Source organism: Rhipicephalus sanguineus, chromosome 3, assembly GCF_013339695.2.
Source record: "Rhipicephalus sanguineus isolate Rsan-2018 chromosome 3, BIME_Rsan_1.4, whole genome shotgun sequence".
Taxonomy (NCBI): Eukaryota; Metazoa; Arthropoda; class Arachnida; order Ixodida; family Ixodidae; genus Rhipicephalus; species Rhipicephalus sanguineus.
The window spans coordinates 112,662,864-112,685,592 of record NC_051178.1 but is presented as its reverse complement, the minus strand read 5'-3'; the positions used below and the strand labels follow the sequence as shown (position 1 = coordinate 112,685,592).

Sequence of the window (22,729 nt, the reverse complement as noted above, 5' to 3'; positions counted from 1 at the left end):
GATTTCTTCGTTTCCCTTGCAACCACCTAGAGGCTTCGTTCAGTGGAGTTTGCGAACTCGCTTGCGCCACCTATCGCCACCCCGTGAAAACCACGGGTTTCCCATAGCGGCTTAGGCAATCACAATCCTGCAGAGGGTGCAGGCTTGTACGCAACCATTTAACATGACGCCAACAGTAAATAGAGGAAGAGTGCCAAACTTAATGTAAGTGACATTTATAGATTCAAGTTTAGACGTGCTCACCTTGATTTCTTCGTTTCCCTTGCAACCACCTAGAGGCTCCGTTCAGTGGAGTTTGCGAACTCGCCTGCGCCACCTATCGCCACCACGTGAAAACCACGGGTTGGCCATAGCGGCGTGGCACGGGACCGTTTAATTACCTTCATTCAACGAGAGCAGCGCCTGCGGCCCCGCGTTAGCGCCTTAAGTCTGTGCTCACATGGCAACTGATGGTGGCACCAGTACCGCCGGTACCTCGAATGGGACGAAAGCCAACAAGCACCGCTACTGCTGCGTCAAAGATTGCCACAGCCGTGAAGGATAGCCTGGCATCCGATTGTTCCGTTTTCCCTGCAAGCCATGGGAGAAAGGACGGCAGAGAAAATTGATTGTAGCCGTTCGCCGAGTGAAGTAAGTACCTGACGCATCTGTGCAATTAGGGTCAATTTATGCTTCGACTACCTATACTGTCGTTAATCATCCAACACAAGAGCGCACTGGACGCACACGTACATTGAACGCACGTCCTCGTGAGCGTGCGAACTGTTTCATGAAGTGTTTAAAAAAATGTGAAAAATAAGAGAAATGCGATGTTCGCGTGTTGCCCTTATAGTTATTTTCTATACCGACAGATATCTTAAGATTACAAGAGACGTCAATTACGGCAGTAATAAATGAAATAAATGAACTTTTTAATGACTGGAGACAGGCGGTCGAGTCAGATAAAAGAAAAGGAGCATTTCCTGCGGAAATACCGTTGCCGCTTTGAGATATCCTAAAAGCGAAAGCTGGTAATTTTTACTAAATGATAAAGTCTGAGGAGTTGCGGTGGCGAAACCGAATTCCAAGAGAGCGCAACTGCCATTCTCTCCAAAGACGATGAGCAAGCAGCCACGTATGCACTTTGCTTCGTGGGTGTGCGTGCTGCGCTTGTGATAATTGCACGCAAAGCGTACGGCTAGCAAATAGTGACTTCATTCTGGTCGTCTGCTAACTCCGCTCATCAGCGCTTCGCTTTCGCCGGTTAAATTGCTGGAATTTCACCACTCCGTAATAATTACAAGCCACGTTCTGGAAAAATATAGATATGGTTTTTGAAGAATGCCTATATGTTAGCAAACGATCTAACAAATACCCTGCTAATAAAGTTGCGCAAATACTTGTTTTTGTCCATTAGCTTGTTGCTCTTTCCCTCTGTGTAAAACTAAGCGCATACAACTACGATTGTGCACTGACTAGCCCCCCTCCCTTCCCTTTTTTTGCTTTAATAAGGTATGTGTTGCTTAGTGTTCGAAAATTCTCATTGTTTTTCGCCTGCATCTTTTCTTTTTGTTCTCAGTGGGGCCCTATTTCTGAATGCCTTGTAACCTTTACACTGTGTTTTCAGCGAGTGTGACGGCTCTGGTTGGACCCCAAGTGATGCAGCAAGGGTGTGCTCAAAGCACTTTGTCAACGGCCAAAAGAGCAACATTGCTGCGCATTCAGGCTACTGCCCTACCATTTTTCCAGATGCCTAAATGTCGCGTCCTGTGGACGCAGAAAGAGCGCTATCAAGATACGACCGGTAAGTTCGGACGAAGGGGTGTTGGTGTGCGATTTCACTTAATGATGTACGTACATGGTATACAAGACGAGAAGGCCCGCCAAAGGCCATGTAATAATGCACGACGTATATATGCTTTACAATTACTGTAATTTATTTTAATATAGAACAGAAGGGCATCTGCTGCAAGGCCGGCAAATCCTCAACACACAAGTTCCCTCAGCACGACTGAAGAAGATCCTGGCGACAGTGGGGACACTGCTACCTCCGTCGCTTGTGCAAATGGCTTGGAGCCGCCCTTTAGTGCCACTGCATTCGTGCAAGAACGCACTGCAGACCAGGTAGGGCCTTGTGAAGTTGCTTTTTATATTTGCGGGCTAATTGCAATCGGTACACTTGGTAATAAATATATTACAACGGCAGCTAACATAACATTGTTCTTTTATTTTGGCAGTAGTCTTTGTTGTCTTCAAAGTTGTAGCATTATCATACTCTGGAAATAACAATCATTGTTGCAGAAATGTATGGATCATGGCAGATAGGTAAGTTTTCATCTTGAATTGCATAGAGAAAGGGGTTTGTGACATGAGGCAGATCTTTCTACCGACCGATGAGATTTTCTTGAGCAGTGGTAGCAGCAGAACTGCCCCTGGCATGTTCACTAATGAAGGAGTGAATAAATACCTGTATTAGAAAAGCTCAGAAAAAATGACTTCAGCCAGAGTACCATGGTAGATTACATCCTTGCATCAAGGCAAGAAGTGGCTATGAGATTTATCAAATACATTAACCTTATATTTATTTTTTTATTCACACAATCACTTGTTTCTCGGACTGCTGGGGCATCACTGTTTCGTCTCGCTTCATTGCGAATAACAGAATGCGAAGGTGCTCCTCAGCTTAAGGCATAGCACTGCATCGGCCATAAACAATACCTTCAAGAATCGCAGTCGCGTCACAGCATGAGGTGGTTACCAAGGCACGAGCAGGGGGCTAATGCTTCAGGTAAGAAAAAAAAGAATTGCACCTGTCTCTATGAGTTTTCCTATTGAGCACTTGGTGCATGACCTGGCCGTGAATAATGCACTTTATATCGCATGCAACTTTTGATTCATGAACACCGAAAAAGGTTCCATTAAAACACTACGGACATTCAGGAACATCATTACTTTGGTGATCAACATGTATTCAGAGTACTACTACTTTTAACGCACAAGATGATCAACTTTCTGCAATTTAATTCTTACCGAAATAGTAGCTCGATTTTGAGACTATTTTCAGGCTGGGTATTGATCTGCCATATTTATTCAGTCATCGCTTCCTGAAACCTTTATAGCTGAAACGCAACAAGCAGTGTTACACTCTTTTTGTTGTAATTAAGCTGCTACTGTAATAAGTATGTTTTCACTGTGCTACTACGTCGGGGAAAACAATTAGGAAACAGTGTTGGAATTTGGGATTTTCGGTATATATTGTAGAATCCCGCCATGAATACTTTCTTCTGCATGGATAAATTTCACTCATTGCCCGCTTTTGTTTTTTTGTCTTGTTTTTTGTAGGCCTGCCACACTGATGACAATGACACCTGTGGGGGCCTGTTTTTGTTGTGCTCATTAGATGGACCTGACACAAGCACACAGGTGCTGCAGAGAACTGTTTGTGATGCAGGACTTTAATATAGGCAAGGCCGGTAAATCCTCAACACACAAGTTCCCTCAGCGTCGGGAAAGCACTTCAAGCCCTTCAATGGGCCACAGTGGCCCAAACCAGAGAAATCCTTGTTGCAGTGGCTACGGAAGCGTAAAAACATGTTCTTCTGCCATGAGAGATCTCTGTGGTGTCACGTTGGAAATTTATGCAGTTTTATTTGCGCTGCTGCCTATTGCTGTTGACCGCTCATGTGATGCTTCAATGAATGACAGACTCCTGCTTTTAACGCGATAGCGTTAAAGAGCTCGTATCGCAGAAATTGCGCTGTCGGCGTCGGGGCCGTTGGTTGTGAGCGAAAAATCATCATCATGTCCGTGACCGAAAAATCGAAAAAGCTGCAAATAAAATAAATAATAAAAATGTTGGGTCCGAATGAGAATCGAACCCAGGCCGTCTGCGTGGCAAGCAGGTGTTCTACCACACAGCCACGCCTCTGCTTGGAGCTGCACTGAAAGTAACTTTCATGCTTCCCAAAAATACGCGTCCTGTATACAGGTGTCACAGTACGAGATGTAATATCGCAGTAATATTGCGTGGTACAAGTGTGCATTGCCATAGGGCGTCACACCATGCCAATATGATAACGACTTCGTGCTTTAAAGACAGCCACCCATTACAAAAGGCGCACACATTAGTGCGCGTATTCCCTTAAGACCACGTAGTGGGTGCATCGCAACTTCGAAGAAGTTTCTCGCGCATGATTGCTCCTGGTTTAAAGCATGCTACCCATTACATAAGGCAGACGCCTTAGTGGGCGCATTCTGTTAAACCCTCGTAGTGTTCGAACTGCGCAGTGGGAACAGAATATCGCTGTCGCCTTCAGCTCTTAAAGGCGAAGCTTAAGCGTCCCCCAATTTTTTTTAATGAAGCTAAAGTTGGGCATTGGGTACCCATCACTGACCACTCTGTTTTCTGTCAGCAGAATGACTGCTGCAAGGCACTTTAATAGCGTGCTTCGCACACTGGCTGCCGCCACTGAGAAATTGATATTCGTTCCACCCAGACACATCATCCGGTCTCTAATGCCCAATGGCTTCAAAGCGCACTACTCAAACTGCATTATGATTATCGATTGCACAGAGGTTCCCACAGAGCAGCCAGCTTCTGTAGCACAGCAGAGGGCACTCTATACAAACTGCAAGGGTGGTTACACGCTGAAATTTCTTGTAACAATCATACCCAATGGAGCTGTCTGTTTTCATTCTAAAGCGTATGGTGGAAAGTGTTTTGATGCTTTAGTCACAGTGCATTCTGACTTCCTCAAAGAAGTAGAACCAGGCGACATGATCATGGCTGATAAGGGCTTTCCCGGCATTACAACGGATTTCGGGAAGGCAGGGGCTGTATTTGTTATGCCTCCTTTACTCAGAGGCCAGGGTCAGTTCACGGAGGCTGATGTACAGTGGCGTCCACTCTTAGGGTGAACACGGCTCAGCGTGGCCGCGTTCCGCGGAGCGCCAGTGCAGCCGACGCGGCCGCGCATCGAAGCGTAGAGGCGCATGCGCACAGGTACACACAGGAGTGCACGGGAGGTACTTTGCACCATCTGCTACATCGCTCAAACGCGCCGCTTCGTAGTAGCCAGGCGACGCTTTTGCTTCGCTGCAGTGCAGCAAGACCAGCACGCTCGTGTGCGCCTGCGCCACTTCAATTCAATGCGCGGCCACGCCGGATGATCTGGCGCACCGCAGAGCGCTGCCACGCTGAGCCGTGTTCACCCTAAGAGAGGACGGCACTGTACAGCAGACCTATAACATTGCAAGAGTGGGAATTCATGCGGAGCGTATGATCCAGCGGATCAAGATGTACAATGTGCAAAGACGTTTATTAGCGGGCTCTCGGCGACGATCAACGACAGCGACAGACAAGGCGGGCCGACTCTCAGCACGAGCGGCGTGCTCTCAGAGAAGAGGACGACCCTCTAGAAGGCGCTCGAGAGGACGACCCATTACTGACTACGAACGCTTCGCTACAATTACCCCGGGTACGAAAAGGGACCCGCCTGGCGACCTAGAAGCTTGTCACGATGAGCGGGTCATGGAAGGGCTTCAGGCGCTCCACGTTCACAATGTCGCGCCCTCGACGGCGCATGTCCGAAGATGGTTCGTTGGGTTCGATCAGGTAGTTGACCGGGGATGTGCACTCGACGACACGGTAGGGGCCTTCGTATTTGGGCAGTAGTTTGGAAGAGAGGCCAGTTGCAGCGGTCGGGACCGAAAGCCACACGAGCGCTCCAGGGAGGAACGTGGACTCAGAAGTGGTGGTGCGACCGCGAATGCTCTTCTGCCGCTCTTGTTCGTGCGTTGTAAAGGTCTTCGCAAGCTCGCGACATTCTTCAGCAAGCCTGGCTGTGTCCGAAATAGGCGCACATTCAGATCGACCCGGCTTGTAGGGAAGGATGGGGTCGATTGTGTGCGACGGGTGCCTGCCGTACAATAAGAAAAATGGTGAGAAACCAGTAGTGCTCTGAGAGGCGGTATTGTAGGCGTACTTGACGAAGGGCAGAATGACATCCCAATTTGTGTGGTTGGCGGCAACGTACATTGAGAGCATGTCGCCGAGCGTGCGGTTAAATCGTTCGGTGAGGCCATTCGTCTGCGGGTGCTAAGCAGTAGTTTTGCGGTGAACAACGTTGCACTCTTTGAGAATGGCTTCGACGACTTCCGACAAGAAGACATGGCCTCGATCACTGAGCAGCTCCTGGAGCGGACCATGACGCAGCATGAATCAGTGGAGCAGGAAGGAGGCCATATCGCGCGCTGTAGCCACCGGCAGGGCGGCAGTTTCAGCGTATCGTGTGACGTGGTCTACAGCGACAATGCCCAGCGGTTACCAGAGGACGTCAAAGGAAGTGGCCCGCTACAAATGTTTTAAATACACGTGTGCCTATTGAAGGGATTCCTGCCATGTCCGACGTTTTCCATGTGTGTTGTGTACTGGCCAATATGCAGACTCCAATATTAAAGGAGCCAACGATTTCAGAATCTTAGTCAGCTGAATTTGAGTATTTCACAGCTTGATTTCAAGTGTCTAGTATAAACTCTCAGCTCTGTGATTCACTGTCAGACAAGGGGCTGTATCGTGTGTATCTGTACTGCAAAAATTTTGCCTTGACAAGAAAAGGAGTCTATGGAATACAATATTTTTTGCCATTTCATATTTAAAAACCTGTTCTGCCTTTGATGCACCAGCCACTTTAGCTGGTACCGATGCGTGTACTGCGCAACCTCCCTAAAAGTAGGTCAAGTTCATGTACTAGCATTAGCTTTTAACCAGGGGCAAATCAAACCACAGTGCAAATGCATGTGGAGCGTATGATCCAACGGATCAAGATGTACAATGCTTTAAATACATGTGTGCCAACTGAATTGATTCGTGTCATGTGCAATGTTTTCCATGTTTGTTGTGTACTGGCTAATATTTAGCCTCCAATAATAGGAGAGCCGACAACTGCAGACATCACAAGTCAGCTGAATTTGAGCATTTCAGTTACCTTCATTTGAAGTGTTAAATATAAACTCTCAGGTCTGTCATTCACTGTCAGACATGGGGCTGCATCACCTCTGTCTGTACTGCTAAAAACCTTTCCTTGACAAGAAAAGGAGGCTATAGAATACACTAATGCTTGCCATTTTATATTTCAAAAATATGTTCTATCTTTGATGCACCACCCCCTTTAGCTGTTATGGATGCGTGTACTGCGCAACCTTACTAAAACCTTTTGAATAGTAGGTCAAATTCTTTTATTACCATTAACTTTTAACCAGGGACAAATCAACTTGTGTAGATGGTATCAGCTAAGAAATTATTTTCTGTCTCTTGTTTTTGTTGGAGTTATTGTTCGAGTTAGTCACATCGTTGATGCTTGTTGATGATTAAAATATAGTTTTAACTGTGAGTGGTAGTAAGCTCGAGAGAAACATTTTTCCTGTTGCTACGAAATGTACTGCTTTTTGGCCTAGATGTGCTTACAATTTAAAATTCACTGGTGAAGTGTTTTTAAACAAATGCATCTGCGTGTTATTCTGTGTACATTGTTCTGTCACGATTTGAAGTGTTTTATAGCAACAAATAAATCTCTTTCAAGAAACTGATCATGACACGCGGAGCAAGCAACTTGTAGCATGCCTTTGAGTACTATTCTCAGCTTGCAGGATGCCCAGAAGAAACAAGGTGCAACATGCAGTAATGATGTTGACTGATAGGCATGGAAATGGCCAAAACACTGAGTGAACAAGATGCGTGGCTTTTGGTACTTCTCCCATCCTGCGTTTACTTAGTGCTCTGACAATCATCATAATTAATTAAACCCAACTCTCTCTCTCTGGCTATTATTGCTTGACTGTTTTCTTTATTATTGAAAGAAACATATTTATACAACCTTGCAAGGAGTAAGGCCAAAAACATAAGGAGAAAGCTTGACAAGCCCTCACTTCCCGTAGGGTTTACATCAGTGGCAGACACACTGCAATGGACGATCATCTTAATTCAAGAACTGGTGACAAATGCCACCACGCAGATGTACACAATCAAAACACTAGAAGAAGACTTTAAAGCATGGAATGTTGTACTTGCTCAAACCACTTGGAGAACGGCGATGAGCTCACGCAGTAAGCTTTCGCGACTTAGAACACGCTGCAGGGTTCATATTAAACCTCTAAAAACAAGATCTGATGGCACAATATAAACATATCAAAAGAAAATAGGAAGGTGGTCACACGCCCTTGCCACTTGGACGATTCGGGCACCAAGTGGGCGAAATAGAAATCTTCAAGGGCGCCAACTGCCTCAGAGAGAAAGCCGTCATCCCTCCGCACAATGATGCTCTGCTTCTATTTGTAACAAAAAGCACTCTTGCCCATTGCATATGAGCATTAGTAGCTGCACCTGTGTGTAGTATCTGTGTGTTTTTGACAAGGTAAGCCTTCCATTTATGTACTTCAGGTAAGGCACAAAACACTTTGCTTCTTGATGGTTGTTGATCTCTTGGTTCTACCTCGCATAAGGGCACTTATGTCATGAATACAAGTGTCTTCGCTTGCTGAGAAGAGACCGTTTGGATTTCCTAACAGCCAGGGCTGACTAGGATGAACCAGAAGTCCTGCCTGAGACGTAGCATTCTTTATTAGCATACGATTTGCAGCATATTTTCTCCACATGAAATGAATTCTCCATGTGCACGAGTGACCGCAGCCTGTGGGTTTTAAAAATTATCATTACCTCATAGACTTTCGTGCACAGCTAATTTATTTCGGTGCCGAGCGTATGCCGAAGAGCGTGCGCTCTATGAACATTGCATGCATATGCTGACCCAAAGAACTTTATCAATTGACTGTGTCTTGGACCCTTTACCCTGCGCCACGTTAGAGAGGCATGCGATGAAACTACTATTCAAATATTTAGAGAGCATCGGTCAGCTCGACAAACTTTAATGGCACCTTGAGAGCACGTGATAAGTCACTGTCAGCACACGTCCCCGCCCAAGAGATAAAAATGCGAATGGCACAACGAGTGGGTTGTTGAATGCTTCCAATCCCTTAGAAAGGGCTCTGCCATAATTCTTGATCGGCACCAGCCACAGCACCAACAAAGTGCACATAATGCCTTACAGCCGTTTAGCAGGTACCACGGTTCTCCGCAGAATGACGAAAAATTACATAGTGCCTGCTTCCCTACTTCGCAAAAATTATGATGATTTATAGGTAGTGGGTTCCACGCAAGTCCACTTCTGTTGGTTGCCAAGAAAGCCCATAAGGCTCCCATGATCCATTTCCTCAGTGTCTCAATAAAGGTAATTCCCTCTCTCTATCTCTTTCTCACGTTAGCGTATGTTATAAAGCTTGGTGAGAGAGTGAACCAACGACCGGGCGTCACACATTGCGAATTACGTAGCTATTGGGTCCTTTAATGCTTCCAACCCATTACAAAAGGCCTGTTCAGACAATTCTTCATCGTCATCAGCCGTCGCATCAAGAAACTGCACATAAAGCCTTACAGATGGTACCTCGCTTCTCCGCAGAATGACAAGTATTGTCGCGGTGGGTGCTTCCCAACTTCACAAAAATTATGATTTGTGGCGTAGTGGGTAGATTGCTAGTGTACTTGTATTAATAGGCACAAGAGAGTTTATAACGGGCTCTAGAAATGCCGGTCTTCAAGCTTTCGCTGCGACTGTGCTGCGCTTTCCGCGCAGGTGGGCGTGTAGTTTTTATTATATTTTAACTTTTTATATTTTTTCTCTCTCTCTCTCCTTGTGTCTTTTAGTCCCCAATCCCCTTCCCCATGCAGAGTAGCAAGTCAGTGAATTTACACACGCCGGCTAAGTTCTCTGCCTTTCAATAAAGAGCTCTCTCTCTCTTGTTTTCAAACGCTTTCGTCGCTATTGGTTCCATTTTTGTACCTAAAAATGCTATTGTGCCTTTATGAATAAAATATTGCAACGTGATCAGTACATCATATGCCGTGGCTGGAGCAAGAAATTTATGTCCCTAGAGGAGACTGCGAACCAATTCCTGGGGGCTCTTCCTACTTCTGAGAATTCTGTGTTCTGTGGAGCAGTTAATGTGGAAGCCCCTTTCCTTATGCCACCTGTCGACATTCGCACAATAGGAAAGGTGCATGTTGTCCCAACAGCTAAACCATGAATAATTATTTTGGATTCATACACTCACCTTAAGGTATTTGGCTGACCTTTCGTCAATGCACACAGACGAAAAGTGTTGGCACACACAATATTTTCATTGTAGTACAAGGATTCCTCAGGGCTGAGATGATGATCATCGTACGTTCGTCTCAGTATCAAGCTTGGCTACGTCTGCACAACAGCTAAGGCGTGAAGCATCTGTGGTGGTTGTCTTAATAGGCTTTTAAGGGTGAAAATGTCGTCTTCAATGTCAGCATTGTTAACAGCATTATTATGCTGAGCCGCAGCGGAGGCATCTTTTCCAGCTTCATGAATTTTTTTTTCACGATTGTGTTTGCAGCACATCGAAGGTCCGGGAAGTATTCAAGCAGTAATTCTGGTTCATGTACCACTGGCTCTTTGCCAGTGACATATGGGTGTGTGTTTTCTGAAAACGAAATAAACAACCTGTGCTAAAAGACATTGTACTGAAAAAAGTGATCTCTAAATTGGCTTAAGAGCAAAAGAACATTCAATGAACTTTTTAATCAAGGTGGGAAAGGATAATGTGGTTAATTTCATAAGGAGGAAACACCTGTTGGCCGTGTCTGAAGCGCGGCTAGCAGTGGGGCAGGGGCGGAGACGTGTCTATCGAGAGAAGAAAGGACAGGCGCTCGGGCGAGGAACATCCTCGCGCTTCTTCAGTCCGGCCGTGGGGAGATAAGTTTAATGAAGCAGTGCCCACAGCCGTGCCGCCTCGGAGGGTAGCTTTCAGATGCTTTTGTTTTAACGCGATAGCGTTAGAAAGCTCGTTTCACAGAAAATTCGCCGTCGGTGTCAGCGTCACTCCCAGCACTGACTTTGCCTCCCCCGGACGCGAGGGTAAAGGTTCGCGATGTGTGTCTGTTGGTATGCCTCCGCACTTGAGGCTTTGGTGTCGATATTGCGTAAGGTGTATTTTACTTTGCGCGTGTAAGTTTCAGTATGTGCTTGTCTGCAGTCGGCGCGTGTCCCTGGACTACCCTCGGTCTTAAGCATAAACTAGCAGCGTTATTCGGCACATTCCTCCTGTTTTGAGCAACCATAGAATGTGTTTGCGTGCAGTCGGTGCCTCTGACTGGACTTTCCTCGTTCTCAAGCATATCCTAGCAGCGTTAAATCGCGCATTCCTGCTGAGTCGAGGAACGATATAATTAGCGTGCCTGCAGTCGGCCGCTCTCCCTCGACTGCCCTCGGTCTTAATCATGTCCTAGCAGCACTATTTACCGCATGCCTGCTGTGTCGAGCAACGGTGGAGTATACAATAGGCAGGTTCACAGTAGTGTAAATGTAGCATTTGGTACACTCATCATGTTGTGTTCCTCATTATATGCGTCTTTGATTAGTCATTTTCTATTGAAACGATGGCATTTTTTATTGAAAGACTGACACCTCCAAAATGCGCCATAGACGTGGTTTGTATGCTGCTCTCGGGCCTTCCTATGGACAACCTCCGCTACCAAGTGGAACCTGTCCTAAGTATCCTCCCAGCGTATGTGCGAATATAGTATACATTCACATAAGACTGCATGAAAATTGTAACGCAGGCAAGTGGGCATAGCGCCATTCATTTAGAATGGCGCTTTACTCTTCTTCTTTATCCCAACTATCGCCGAGAAGGCGCTAATTCAGGTATCGCCCTTCAGGCTTAGCCTTCAGCATTGCCTTTAGGTTTTGATTAATGAATTCGGTTATATTAAATTGTGGGTGATATGGCGATGTATTTTTGTGTTTTATGCCCAAGGAAGAACATTTCTTCACGAATGGACGGCTCGTGAAGTTCGCGGTGTTATCGGTTATCAATTGTGGGGGGAAAAGTGAACCGAGAGAAGACATAGAACTGGAAATTCCAAATCCTGCGCGATATTACTACGCATAAAGGGTATGACTTCACTCTCTTTGTAATGCGGTCAGTAGCACTAATAAGTGGCGGTATCACCGTGGTGTGTGGCTGAAGGACCCGTTATACCAAACGCGATAATATCACAGGGCATCAAGCCGGGTGCAAGATCGCCGCGTCGTTTTACTCGTTGGCAAGCCAAGCAACTTTGTGCGCAATGTAAAACATCCTTCCGCATGCCTTGTCACGTATCAGTGTAACATAACATATCCCAAGTCTGGCTGGCAGAACTGTGACCTGCTAAAGCGGAATCAGGGCAATAAGGAAGGCAGACCTTCCTATGACTCCTTAAATAGAATACGCGAAACGGAGAAGTACCGCCCTCTTCCTCGCCTTGAGGTATGTAGGATAGTTGGCGGCCATCATCAGCGAGGACATAAGTATCGAACTCACCACTGTCAGGTGCTCGTGCGCTAAGTTAATCTAGGTTGAGAATACGCCGACAGAGGCCGCCGCTACGTTGCTCATCGAGGAGGCTCTTCCTGATGACCAATGTACATAATTGCGGGCCTGTATCCTCGGCCGCGAAGAGAGCGGTGAAAAAAGGCTAGGGCAAAGTCGCATGAATGAGTGCATTCGTAACTTCATTTTGTGGGCCAGCGCGGCGTTAAACAGTAAAACGATACTTTTGCAACGTCAGTATCCAGGGAGGAAGGTGACTTGCTGGACTCTGTGAATGCTGCAGCCAAGTCAGCGCCATATAATCTGTTTGGACAGTGAAACAGGCGCCGTCCAAGTCAATGTCAACGTTCGTACGAGCAAAGAAAATTGCAACACATTCACAATCTACCATGTAATTTTTTGAGCGGGAGTTAGAGTGTGGCTCGCGAAAGCAACTTGTCTCAACTGTCTCTCGAAATCCTGCAATGAAACTGCGCTTAAACAGTAGTCGCTAGCGTCTGTTTTAGAGCACAAACGGCTTGTCTAAATCGTGGACCTTTAGAGCTGTGGTCTCAACAATATCCCTACTTAGCGCTTCAAATGCATTTTGTTGAGCTTCCCCCGAACTCGATTTTACGCCTTTCAGGACGAGTTGATTAAGCGGAGCCGTGAGTTGTACGCAGTAAGGTCTGCGCCGCGCACAGGGTTTTTCTTCCATTTGTTAATTTTTTTATCTCTTTTAGGGGCGTAGCTCCTCTTAGTCTGACCTTGTCTCGTTTCCGTTGTCCGGCGTAAACGGCAGTATCTCCCGTACAATGCAATAGATGGCGCTGTCTCATAGAAGTACATACAAACTGCAGTTCAGGGACGATACTCTAGATGGCGCTGTACACAATGTGCGTCGTCATCACCATTTCTCGTCTCATTTCCTAGATGGCGTTGTTCCAGTAGATTTGTGTGCAATATGGCGCTTGTGTAAATCGACACTAGATAGCGCTGGAAGTGCCGCTGCTCTCCGATTGGCCGCTGCGCGGGCTGCGCGGGGAGCGAGCGCCTCTCTCATTCTCCTGGATCGTCGCCGTACGTGTCGGGTCGTTGGTGGAGCATGGACGATGCGCAGCGGCGGGCGCTCGCTTGGCAGCAGCCAGGCGGATCCCGAGACGGTGCGTGCCAAGGACGCCGCTGCGAAACGGGCTCAACGAGAAGCGGATCCCGAGACCATGATTGCTTGAGGAGCTTCGCCCAAGCTCTTCATGATTCACCCGTGGATATGCTGTATTTTTTTTTTCAAGTGTTTCTGCGACACGGGATTCTTGATGCTATCGCGTGAACATTTCAAGTCTATTATTGCAGTTTCTAGGATAGTATAGACAATCAATCACGTGTGGCGCATATCCGCATTCCATGGGCGGGTATGTACCACATGTGAGGGTGTGAGTTAATCAGTAGAATAACATTATTAAGTCCTGCAAAGCACAGCGTGCCGTTTACCTGGCTGGTCCCGCGACGAGGCCGACTGTTCCACCCTGCCGGTAATATTGCGGGCTCGCGGGAAAGGCAAGATTTTGTCTTAAAGAGTGGGATTGCGCAATAACACCACCCACTCTTCCCTGGAGGGACTTGTGTTGATTAACTTACACTTGCAAGACATGTGTGCTAGCAATCTCACCGCACGCCGCGCAAAGGTGGCTGTGTGGTAAAGCACATGTGATTGAGCCAAATGGTTTCATGACGTACGCTACAAGTATTCCATGTTATTCATGTCATAACCTGTTAATCAGGCTTGTCATAAGCACGTATCATTCTCTGTTTATTTTAGTTAACACCAAGTTACGGAGACGACCACAAGAGCGCCCAGACATAGGCGGCTAGATAGATAGATAGATAGATAGATAGATAGATAGATAGATAGATAGATAGATAGATAGATAGATAGATAGATAGATAGATAGATAGATAGATAGATAGATAGATAGATAGATAGATAGATAGATAGATAGATAGATGCGGACAATCCATTTGGTCGGTAACGAAATACCAAGTATTCAAAAAACAGGGAAAAGCGGTCCTCTCAGCCGCATTAGGCCAGCCAGACAACTGTCCTCTCACGGAATACAAAGACCTGGGGCCGTGGCCTACCCGGTCTTCAACACGAGCCGCTCTGAGGGCGTTGTTGCGGCTTCTTCAAGCAGCCGGACTAAATGTCAAACTGTGACTGTTGGCAGAAATTGATGCTGTGTAATACTTGGACTACAATCATGACTTTCTTTTGGTCGCGTGCTGTCGTCACAAACTTTTCTTCTTCGCTTTCATCCTTTTACAGCCCCTTTCCCCTTCCCACGTACAGGGTAGCAAACCAGAGGCCTCCTCTGGTGAACCTCCCTGTCTTTCCTTTCTATCTCTTCTCTCTTTCTCTCTGTCAAAAATACAGATCCCTTCTCCTCTGTGGAGATGGAAGGACAGTGCAGCTGAAAATCTGTTTAATGAAATTATTGTCATATACCGGAAATACCGTTCTACCGTTTATTTCCTAACCATGGTAACCGTAGTCTTATGATAACTATGGTACAGAGCAATAGGCTGTACTTGTGCGGTGCTGACCTTCTTGGCGATGGTGAGGGCAATGTAAAAGCGATGACGCATGGTCCGGGCAGTCACATCCACGAAACCCGTTAAGCCAACCAGTTCAAGTATCAAGGCGACGAGCCTCGTTCCTTCCGGTTTGGTGAGCTGGACGTTATATTGCGTCATAATGAAGATGGACGTACTGTCATTGGCAATCAACCTCCCGAAGACGTCTAGCAGTAAGCTTCAGACGGTCGTATCAGAAATGACTGATCGTCGAGAAGCCCACGATTGAGACAGCATGACGTATTAGACAACGGCATGTACAAATACGTAAGACTCCCCGGTGCACCTTCGAGGGCCTGGTTTGTGTCTACCCGCTATTTTCTTTATTCGTGGGTGCCGGGTATTTTTGGGGTCACCCTGCCAATTGCAACGAATCAAGCAATCAAGTAACGCGACTCAATTATCATGAAATCAGCTTCAGCTGTATCAATATATATACCGGGTGTCCCAGCTATCTTTAACCAAGGGTTAAAAAATACGATAATAAAGGTAGGCGAGTGAAATCAGTTGCAAATTACTTACAGCCACCTTGCCCACTACAGACAATTTGTTGTTTGGTAATTAACTAAATTGTTAATTAGGATTATTTAACTAAATTGCTAAATATTGACTTTAGGCAAGAAATGCGAGTTGCAAAGTTCAAGGGTAGGCCGATAAGTGGGCCGTTGTTTCTTGGCCCGTTGCCAGCCCGTTGGCGCGCGTGATGGTGCAAGTTGTAGCGGGCGCGGGCCAAGAAACCACCGTTAACCTATCGGCCTACCGCTGCAACGAGAACGGTGAGTCGCGGCCGCAGCTGACTTCGTTCGAAAAGGACATGCTTCTGGGCTAGTTGGTGCATGTATTGCTTAGGTACAGAAGACTGAGGCGCGAAATACATTTCTTGTCTGTCTTCTCTTCGCTTCTCTGTCTTCTCTTCTGCTTCTCCCTTTTTCAAGAAATGTATTTCGCGCCTCAGTCTTCTGTACCTAAGCAATGACTTCGTTCGCTCAAACCACGGCTGAGGGCAGCATTCTCGCGACGCGCGAATGCGCTAGTCACGTGGTTCTTTTTGTATTTCGCGGGCTTTCTTTGCAGCTTGGAAAAAATGGTATACGTGAGACTTTCTTTATCGGAAATAATGCACTTGGGGTTTCTGAAGACGCTCTAGAACTTTGCAAGCAGCATTTCTTGCCTAAAGTCAATATTTAACAAGTTAGTTAAGTAATCCTAATTAACAAATTAGTTAATTACAAACAAAAATTTGGGTGTTGTGCGAAAGGTGGCTGTCAGCAATTTGCAACTAATTTCACTCGCCTGCCTCTAATATTGTATTTTTTAACCCTTGGCTAAAGATAGCTGGAACACCATTTATATATATATATATATATATATATATATATATATATATATATATATATATATATATATATATATATATATATATATATATATATATATATATATATATATATATATATATATATATATATATTGTTAAGCGGTTTATTGGACGGGACTCGGCGACAATTCGCTATGGCGACAGTCCAGGCCAAAGCACGGGCTCCGAGAGCGAGCGGCGTTTACAAGAGGACGACCCACTAGGAGCCGCTGGAGAACGCAGCCGTTTAACAGTACCAATTGCTTCGCCACAATTACCCCGGGTACGAAAAGGGAGCCGTCCGGCGACCTTACAGCTCGTCACTATGAGTGGGTCATAGTAGGCTTTGAGGCGCTCCACGTTGACTATGTCGCGCCCTCGACGGCGCATGTCCGAAGCTGGTTCGATGGGTTCGATCAAGTAGTTGACCGGGGATGTGCGCTCGACGACCCGGTAGGGGCCTTCGTATTTCGGCAGCAGTTTTGAAGAGAGGCCACTTGCAGTGGTAGGGACCGAGAGCCATACGAGCGCTCCAGGGAGGAACGTGGGTTCAGAAGTGGTGGTGCCGTCGCGAATGCTCCTCTGCAGCTCTTGTTCCTGCGTCGTAAATGTCTTGGCAAGCTCGCGACACTCTTCAGCAAGCCTGGCTGTGTCAGAAATAGGCGCACACTCAGATGGATCCGGCTTGTATGGAAGTATCGTGTCGATGGTGTGCGATGGGTACTGGTACTGTTAATTGGTACTGTTAAACGGCTGCGTTCTCCAGCGGCTCCTAGTGGGTCGTCCTCTTGTAAACGCCGCTCGCTCTCGGAGCCCGTGCTTTGGCCTGGACTGTCGCCATAGCGAATTGTCGCCGAGTCCCGTCCAATAAACCGTTTAACAGTATATATATATATATATATATATATATATATATATATATATATATATATATATATATATATATATATATATCTGTGTGTGTGCGCGTGTGTGTGTGTGTGCGCATACATACACACTTACATACACACAAGGCGTCTGAGCTCTCACGGTACACGATTTAAAGAGGACCGTCGTTACGCGAAGCACACCTAGTACATATTGTTCCCGGTATGCCGTAGTAGCCACTACTAAATTGTTCGTTAATACGGTTAGGTTAATTAGTCCAAATTATGTTTTAACTGGACAAGTACTCTCCTAATCATTAAAATGTTAACTAGTCCTATGTAGGCATGCTCAAATAACGTCTAAATGCGCTATTTTCAGTGACGCAATAATTACGTGCAAATTTTTTTCAGCTGATAAAGAAATCTTGCGAAGTATGAAAAATAACATATGACTACGCTCCCACACACAAAAAGTGGGATAGTAGACTTCGATTGCTACATCACAGTGAGCCTGTTTGATGGTGCTGCTTCCTGATGCGCGCTGAAGTCTAGTCACGTGATGCGTTCCGCAGAGGATCACATTATTCTACTTTCGCCGACCCTACTCCCCGCTATTATTTTCTTGAGTGTTACGCGCTTGTACGGTGAGTGCCCATGTTCGGCCACTAAGAATCTTCGGCTTAATAACCTGACTACCACCTTCATCGTTACCACAAACTCGTGATAATATTTAGAATGCCATTTTATTGACAGGTAACTGGATTGGCTCAATCTGGTTCTCCGCAACCATGGAAATAAAAATTGCCTCTGCAGGCCATGGGCTTGTGTTAAGCTGTCAAATAAACAATGAGAAAGATAATTTTTACTCGTCGCCAATCGATTTGTCACAACACCGTTACATCTGCCGTATAAGGAGCACTGATATACCAATCTGATGTAGCACCACGGAGCACGGCTGTGGTAATACAAAGAGAGGGCACAGAAAACACGTATCACAGGACCGTCAGGGGCCGTTTTTGAATTTTTGAGCCGTAAACCGCACAGGAATCCAACCTGCAATGATTAATTGACGTAGAGTTAATTGGAAGTCTGACAGTGGAGCACAACTCTATTTTAAAATAAGAAAACCGGAACCGCAGCTGCTCTATGACAATAGCGACAAAGTTTTCTACTCTTTGTCCTGTCTTGGGTAGTCATGCTGCGACGTGGGAACAACAAAAGAAGTTATATATTAGAGTGTGTGTTGGGACGTGGGGAGCTGAGGGGGGTACGGTGACAAACTATTAGAACGCTTGTTCGCCTGTGTCAAATACTTATTGTTGCAGTGAGAGAAGTCGACAAACTGCTAAGATAATTGCAGATAACTGCTAAGAAACTATAATATCTGCACTCTAGCCATTGTAAAGTCGAGTGTTCCTCAAGCTTCAATATTAAGTTCGCTTTTATTTTTACCACATAATTATGACATAGCATTAACTCAGCAGTTCGCCTTCTTGCCGATGATTGCATTAATTACATGTAGATAGCTGGTCCTAAAGACGTCATAACCATTCAATATGACCTTAATAATCTAACAGAATGGTGCAACATAGTTCAGATGCAAATGAATGTAGAAAAGGCCAGACACCTAACGTTCACTTCTGTGGTAAGGTGAGCGAAGTGACCTTCGTTGCTCTCTGTAACTTCAACGCAAGCTTGCGGTGACAACCATCACATGACGTTATCCAATTTTCCAGGCTGCAAGCAGCACCAGGCTCTAGACTGAACAGTCTGATAGACGTGGAGTTAATACGAAATGTAGCGGCAAACCAGAACGCTATTTTAATATATTAAAACTCAAACCGCAGCTGGTGTGTGGCCCCAGGTGCAGAATTTTGCAGTCTTTGTCCTGGCCTAGCCTGCCCCACGGTGGAGTGGTGCGCAAGCCCAAAAACAAAATATGATAAATTCTGTTCGGAGGCGGGGAGACGGGGGGCTGTGATGAATTAATATAACGGCGGTGTGCTTTTGTGAAAAGACACTGGTACGTCAGAAGAAGTAGACATAATGTAAACTAATAATTGAAATGTCAAGTGTGTCATGTGCCCGCATTTTTATGAATAGAGTTTATAATTGCTATTTGCAGCTGTTGTGTCTTTTAAAAACCTAGTTAGGACCAGTGGCGCACCGAAGGTCTTCTCTGTTTCAGACGTGACATGGCGGCGATTGCACCGACCTTTCTCATCCCGATGTTGGCGTTCCAATTTTTGCTTTCACTTTTATGCCATGCAGAAAATCATGACCCGAAGCACGATGTCGTTGATGCTTTTAAGGTAGGCAAGTGCTTTGGAAATGATTTGATGCGAAGAGCAACTATATGTGCTCCAGCAAATGTGGTGATCCTGTTCGCTCTTTGTTTTATCGATTTAAGCTGATACGTTAGAGGCGAGATAAGCGAGGGTTTACTTATAGGCGAGTTAACTTCCCGCATTGCTGGTGTGACGTATTCTTAATGCTGAGTTCCAGAACGTTTTACATAAAGACGGGCGGGCAGGGAAAAGCAAGAGCGTGGACCGTCCTTGCATCTGTGCGTGAAAGCTATAATTATGCGCCAACAAGCACAGAATAGCGAATTATTGAAACAATATTCGATACAACTGCATGGTTATGCGTGCCGTATGGCTAAATTAACATGCTTTAGCGTGGAATCTTCCTACAGAAATACTGTAAGGCCTGAAGGTTATAGTGACAGGTCTGGGGATAGTGTTAGCCGGAAGCAGGAAATATTTTAAACAGACGCAATACAGGCAATCTTGCACAAAATTTACGTTTTTGAACATCTGGTATTACAACAAATATATCCACTGCGCCTCCTCGTAATGTGCTAGGGGGCTACACACAAAAGCATAGAAATTATGTGGGTGTGTGATGTATACATGAATATCTACGATGTTATCAATATGAACGACTGAATACAAGTGTTTATCAGCGAAGAATGGGCATGTTCCTCGTACCCATCCATTGTGGTCAAATGGGCTCTAAGTGAGCGACTATTGTTGGAAGCGAAGACAAGAAGACACCGTTTTGCCAAACACGCCTTGGAGTGATAGCGATAGGAACGCATCGCAAGGTTATTGCAATGTTCGTAGTTTAATCGACCTTTCATTGCACAGTAAATATTGGCGTATAATTTAGTTAACGAGCATTGTGCGTGCCCGGACGGAGATACACGAACGCATCTCATTCGATGACCGCCAACAGTGGCTTCCACAGCGACGGCGTGATTACTATTGCAAAGAGAAATGAACGAACGCGTTAAGTTGTTTTTCGCTTTTCTTTTTCTTTTTTTGGGGGGCGGGGGGGTTACCCGGAGCCAAAGCATTAAACGCGCGGTTTTTCGGACATGCGAGCAGAGAGCCTTTGGAACCACCGCAGATTATATTTGCAAGTTAAGGAACTCGCGCCGCTTGTTACGAACTTGGCCGCTGACTGAGCGCTCGAGGCCGCGGTGACGAGAGAAGCATGTATAATATTTACTGTGCTCCACCTCCAAATATCTTCTTCCACCTTCCGTCAGCAACCATCGCATTCTCTTTCCATTGGACCCCAAGCACTGCAATGCGTGCCCGTATTATTTATCTAAATTCCACAGCATACCGATCGTTATGCGCAAAAAGATATTGTCGCACGTGGAACTTCTATAGACCACGACGAGAACGCCGTCAATGAGAATTGGCTTGAAGCGTTATCATAAATGCTTTAGCCATAAATAGTATGTGAATTCGGATGTTTTCATCATCCTGCTTTTTATATCGCAGGCTCTTGCCGCGTTTCCACGTGCGGTTGGCTTGGCCGATACTGATGACAGTGGAGACCTCGACTGCATGACAGCGGTTCGAACGAAATTCAGTAAAGATCCACCCAGAATGGAGTATGACTCTTTAATCAAGAGCCGCAACGGTGACAAAAAGTAAGTCGCTTCAGTACTAATCGCTATTTACCAGTGGCGAGATGGTGTCATCGTCGGTGTTATATGCCAAAGTGTTCAAACTAAAAAAATAGTATCGTTGGGGCAGTACGTGACGTCCTGATTATTTACTACACTTTGAAAAAGATGTAGAGGCGTACTAGATAAATATGAAATGTGAGCCCGAGAACAGATCTCGCGGATGCTACAATGCGGCGTGTAAACTATTTCAGAATAGTTAGAACGGTATGCCAGGTTGAGTCCGCACTATCATAGTTGGACAACCCTTGTCTCCGTGGATATGCCATTCTTTGTCAGTGTGATATATTTTGCACGCATTCGAACAGTCAAAAGGGACACGATTATCTAGTGGGTATTGGTATGTGCCATCCGGTTTGCGCGCATAATTATGCATCTCTTGAGAGAACTTGGGAACACTGAGAGAACACAGCTTGGTGTGTGCAATGTCTTGGCCAATAAAAAGGAAATGCTGCGAACTTGAATGGCTGAACAGAATATTTGTCGCAAATAAGACGTTCGAAAAAAAAAACACAAAGACACATTGATGTATAAGGCGGCAGCCTGTGTAGTTGTATGTGTCCATATTCTTTTTGAGTGTATCACTTGCGTTAACTATGTCGTTTAAGATGTACGATCTATGCCAAAGAGCATTTCTATTGAGATTCACGAAATGACGAGCAGGCCACTGAGCAAGAAGTAAAGCAGGCAGGCACAAACGCACTCATCCGGCAAAAACAAAACAAAGGAAAGAGCTGTCGAATTTGTAGAATATACGGGGGAAGTTTATTAGCATTACTTCGCGGGATGGGATAACCGCGGGATCGGGAAACTACATCGAAGATATCACGAACAGCGCCACTAGCGGGTGTGCAGTTTTTGAACTTCGATGCCGTATAAATTGTATGAGACCGTCGGCAGCTTTTCAGCATTCCGAAAATGTACAAAGTTTACCAATGCACGGGATTGCAAGAGCAAAACAGCAGGCGCGGTGCAAGATGTTCCAAGCATCTTCAGAACCCTACATGCCACTGATGTGAAGTAGACAGGCTGGTAGAAAATGAGCGCCTTGACGGATCTACGTGTCTCAACTATAGGCTCAACAGCTACCTACCACTTCTCTAAAGGTTGTCGGACCATCAGGAATTCCATTGAATAATTACAGCTGTCTGTCGGCTGAATTAGACAGATTCTGCATATTCTCAAATGCGATGTGTTCTGCCTCCGGTACGCACCCTACTGGAAAAATACAAAATGGTAGTGCATGGTGGAAACCACCATCCACCATTATAGTGGATTAATGTAGTGGGTGTATGGTGGGTGGTGGACAAGGTGGGTGGATAGTGGATGGTGGTGGATGGTGGACAAAGTGGGTGGATAGTGGACGGTGGTCGATTGTGGACAAGGTGGGTGGATAGTGCACAGTAGTTTAGGTGGGCAGATGGTGGACGGTATCGGAGGTGGGTAGAAAGTCAGCTGTGCATAAGGTATGTGGCA

The 22,729-nt window shown here is 45.8% G+C and overlaps 1 protein-coding gene across 1 annotated transcript; it reads left to right on the top strand.

The window, feature by feature from the left end:
• Positions 1-3,508: 3,508 nt before the first annotated feature.
• On the top strand, positions 3,509-6,462 carry LOC119385764 (uncharacterized). The gene is made up of 4 exons (XM_049414102.1): positions 3,509-3,692; positions 4,328-4,869; positions 5,216-5,284; positions 6,325-6,462. The coding sequence occupies exons 1-4, from the start codon at positions 3,509-3,511 to the stop codon at positions 6,460-6,462; spliced, it is 933 nt and encodes a 310-aa protein (XP_049270059.1).
• The last annotated feature ends 16,267 nt before the right edge of the window (positions 6,463-22,729 follow it).

Excerpts from the sequence above, each read along its gene's own strand:
- LOC119385764 (XM_049414102.1), top strand. The coding sequence starts at position 3,509 with ATGGGCCACAGTGGCCCAAACCAGAGAAATCCTTGTTGCAGTGGCTAC. Across the intron at positions 3,693-4,327 it reads AATGAATGACAGACTCCTGC|TTTTTTTAATGAAGCTAAAG; the intron begins TTTTAACGCGAT and ends GCGTCCCCCAAT. Across the intron at positions 5,285-6,324 it reads AGCGGATCAAGATGTACAAT|TGGCCCGCTACAAATGTTTT; the intron begins GTGCAAAGACGT and ends CGTCAAAGGAAG.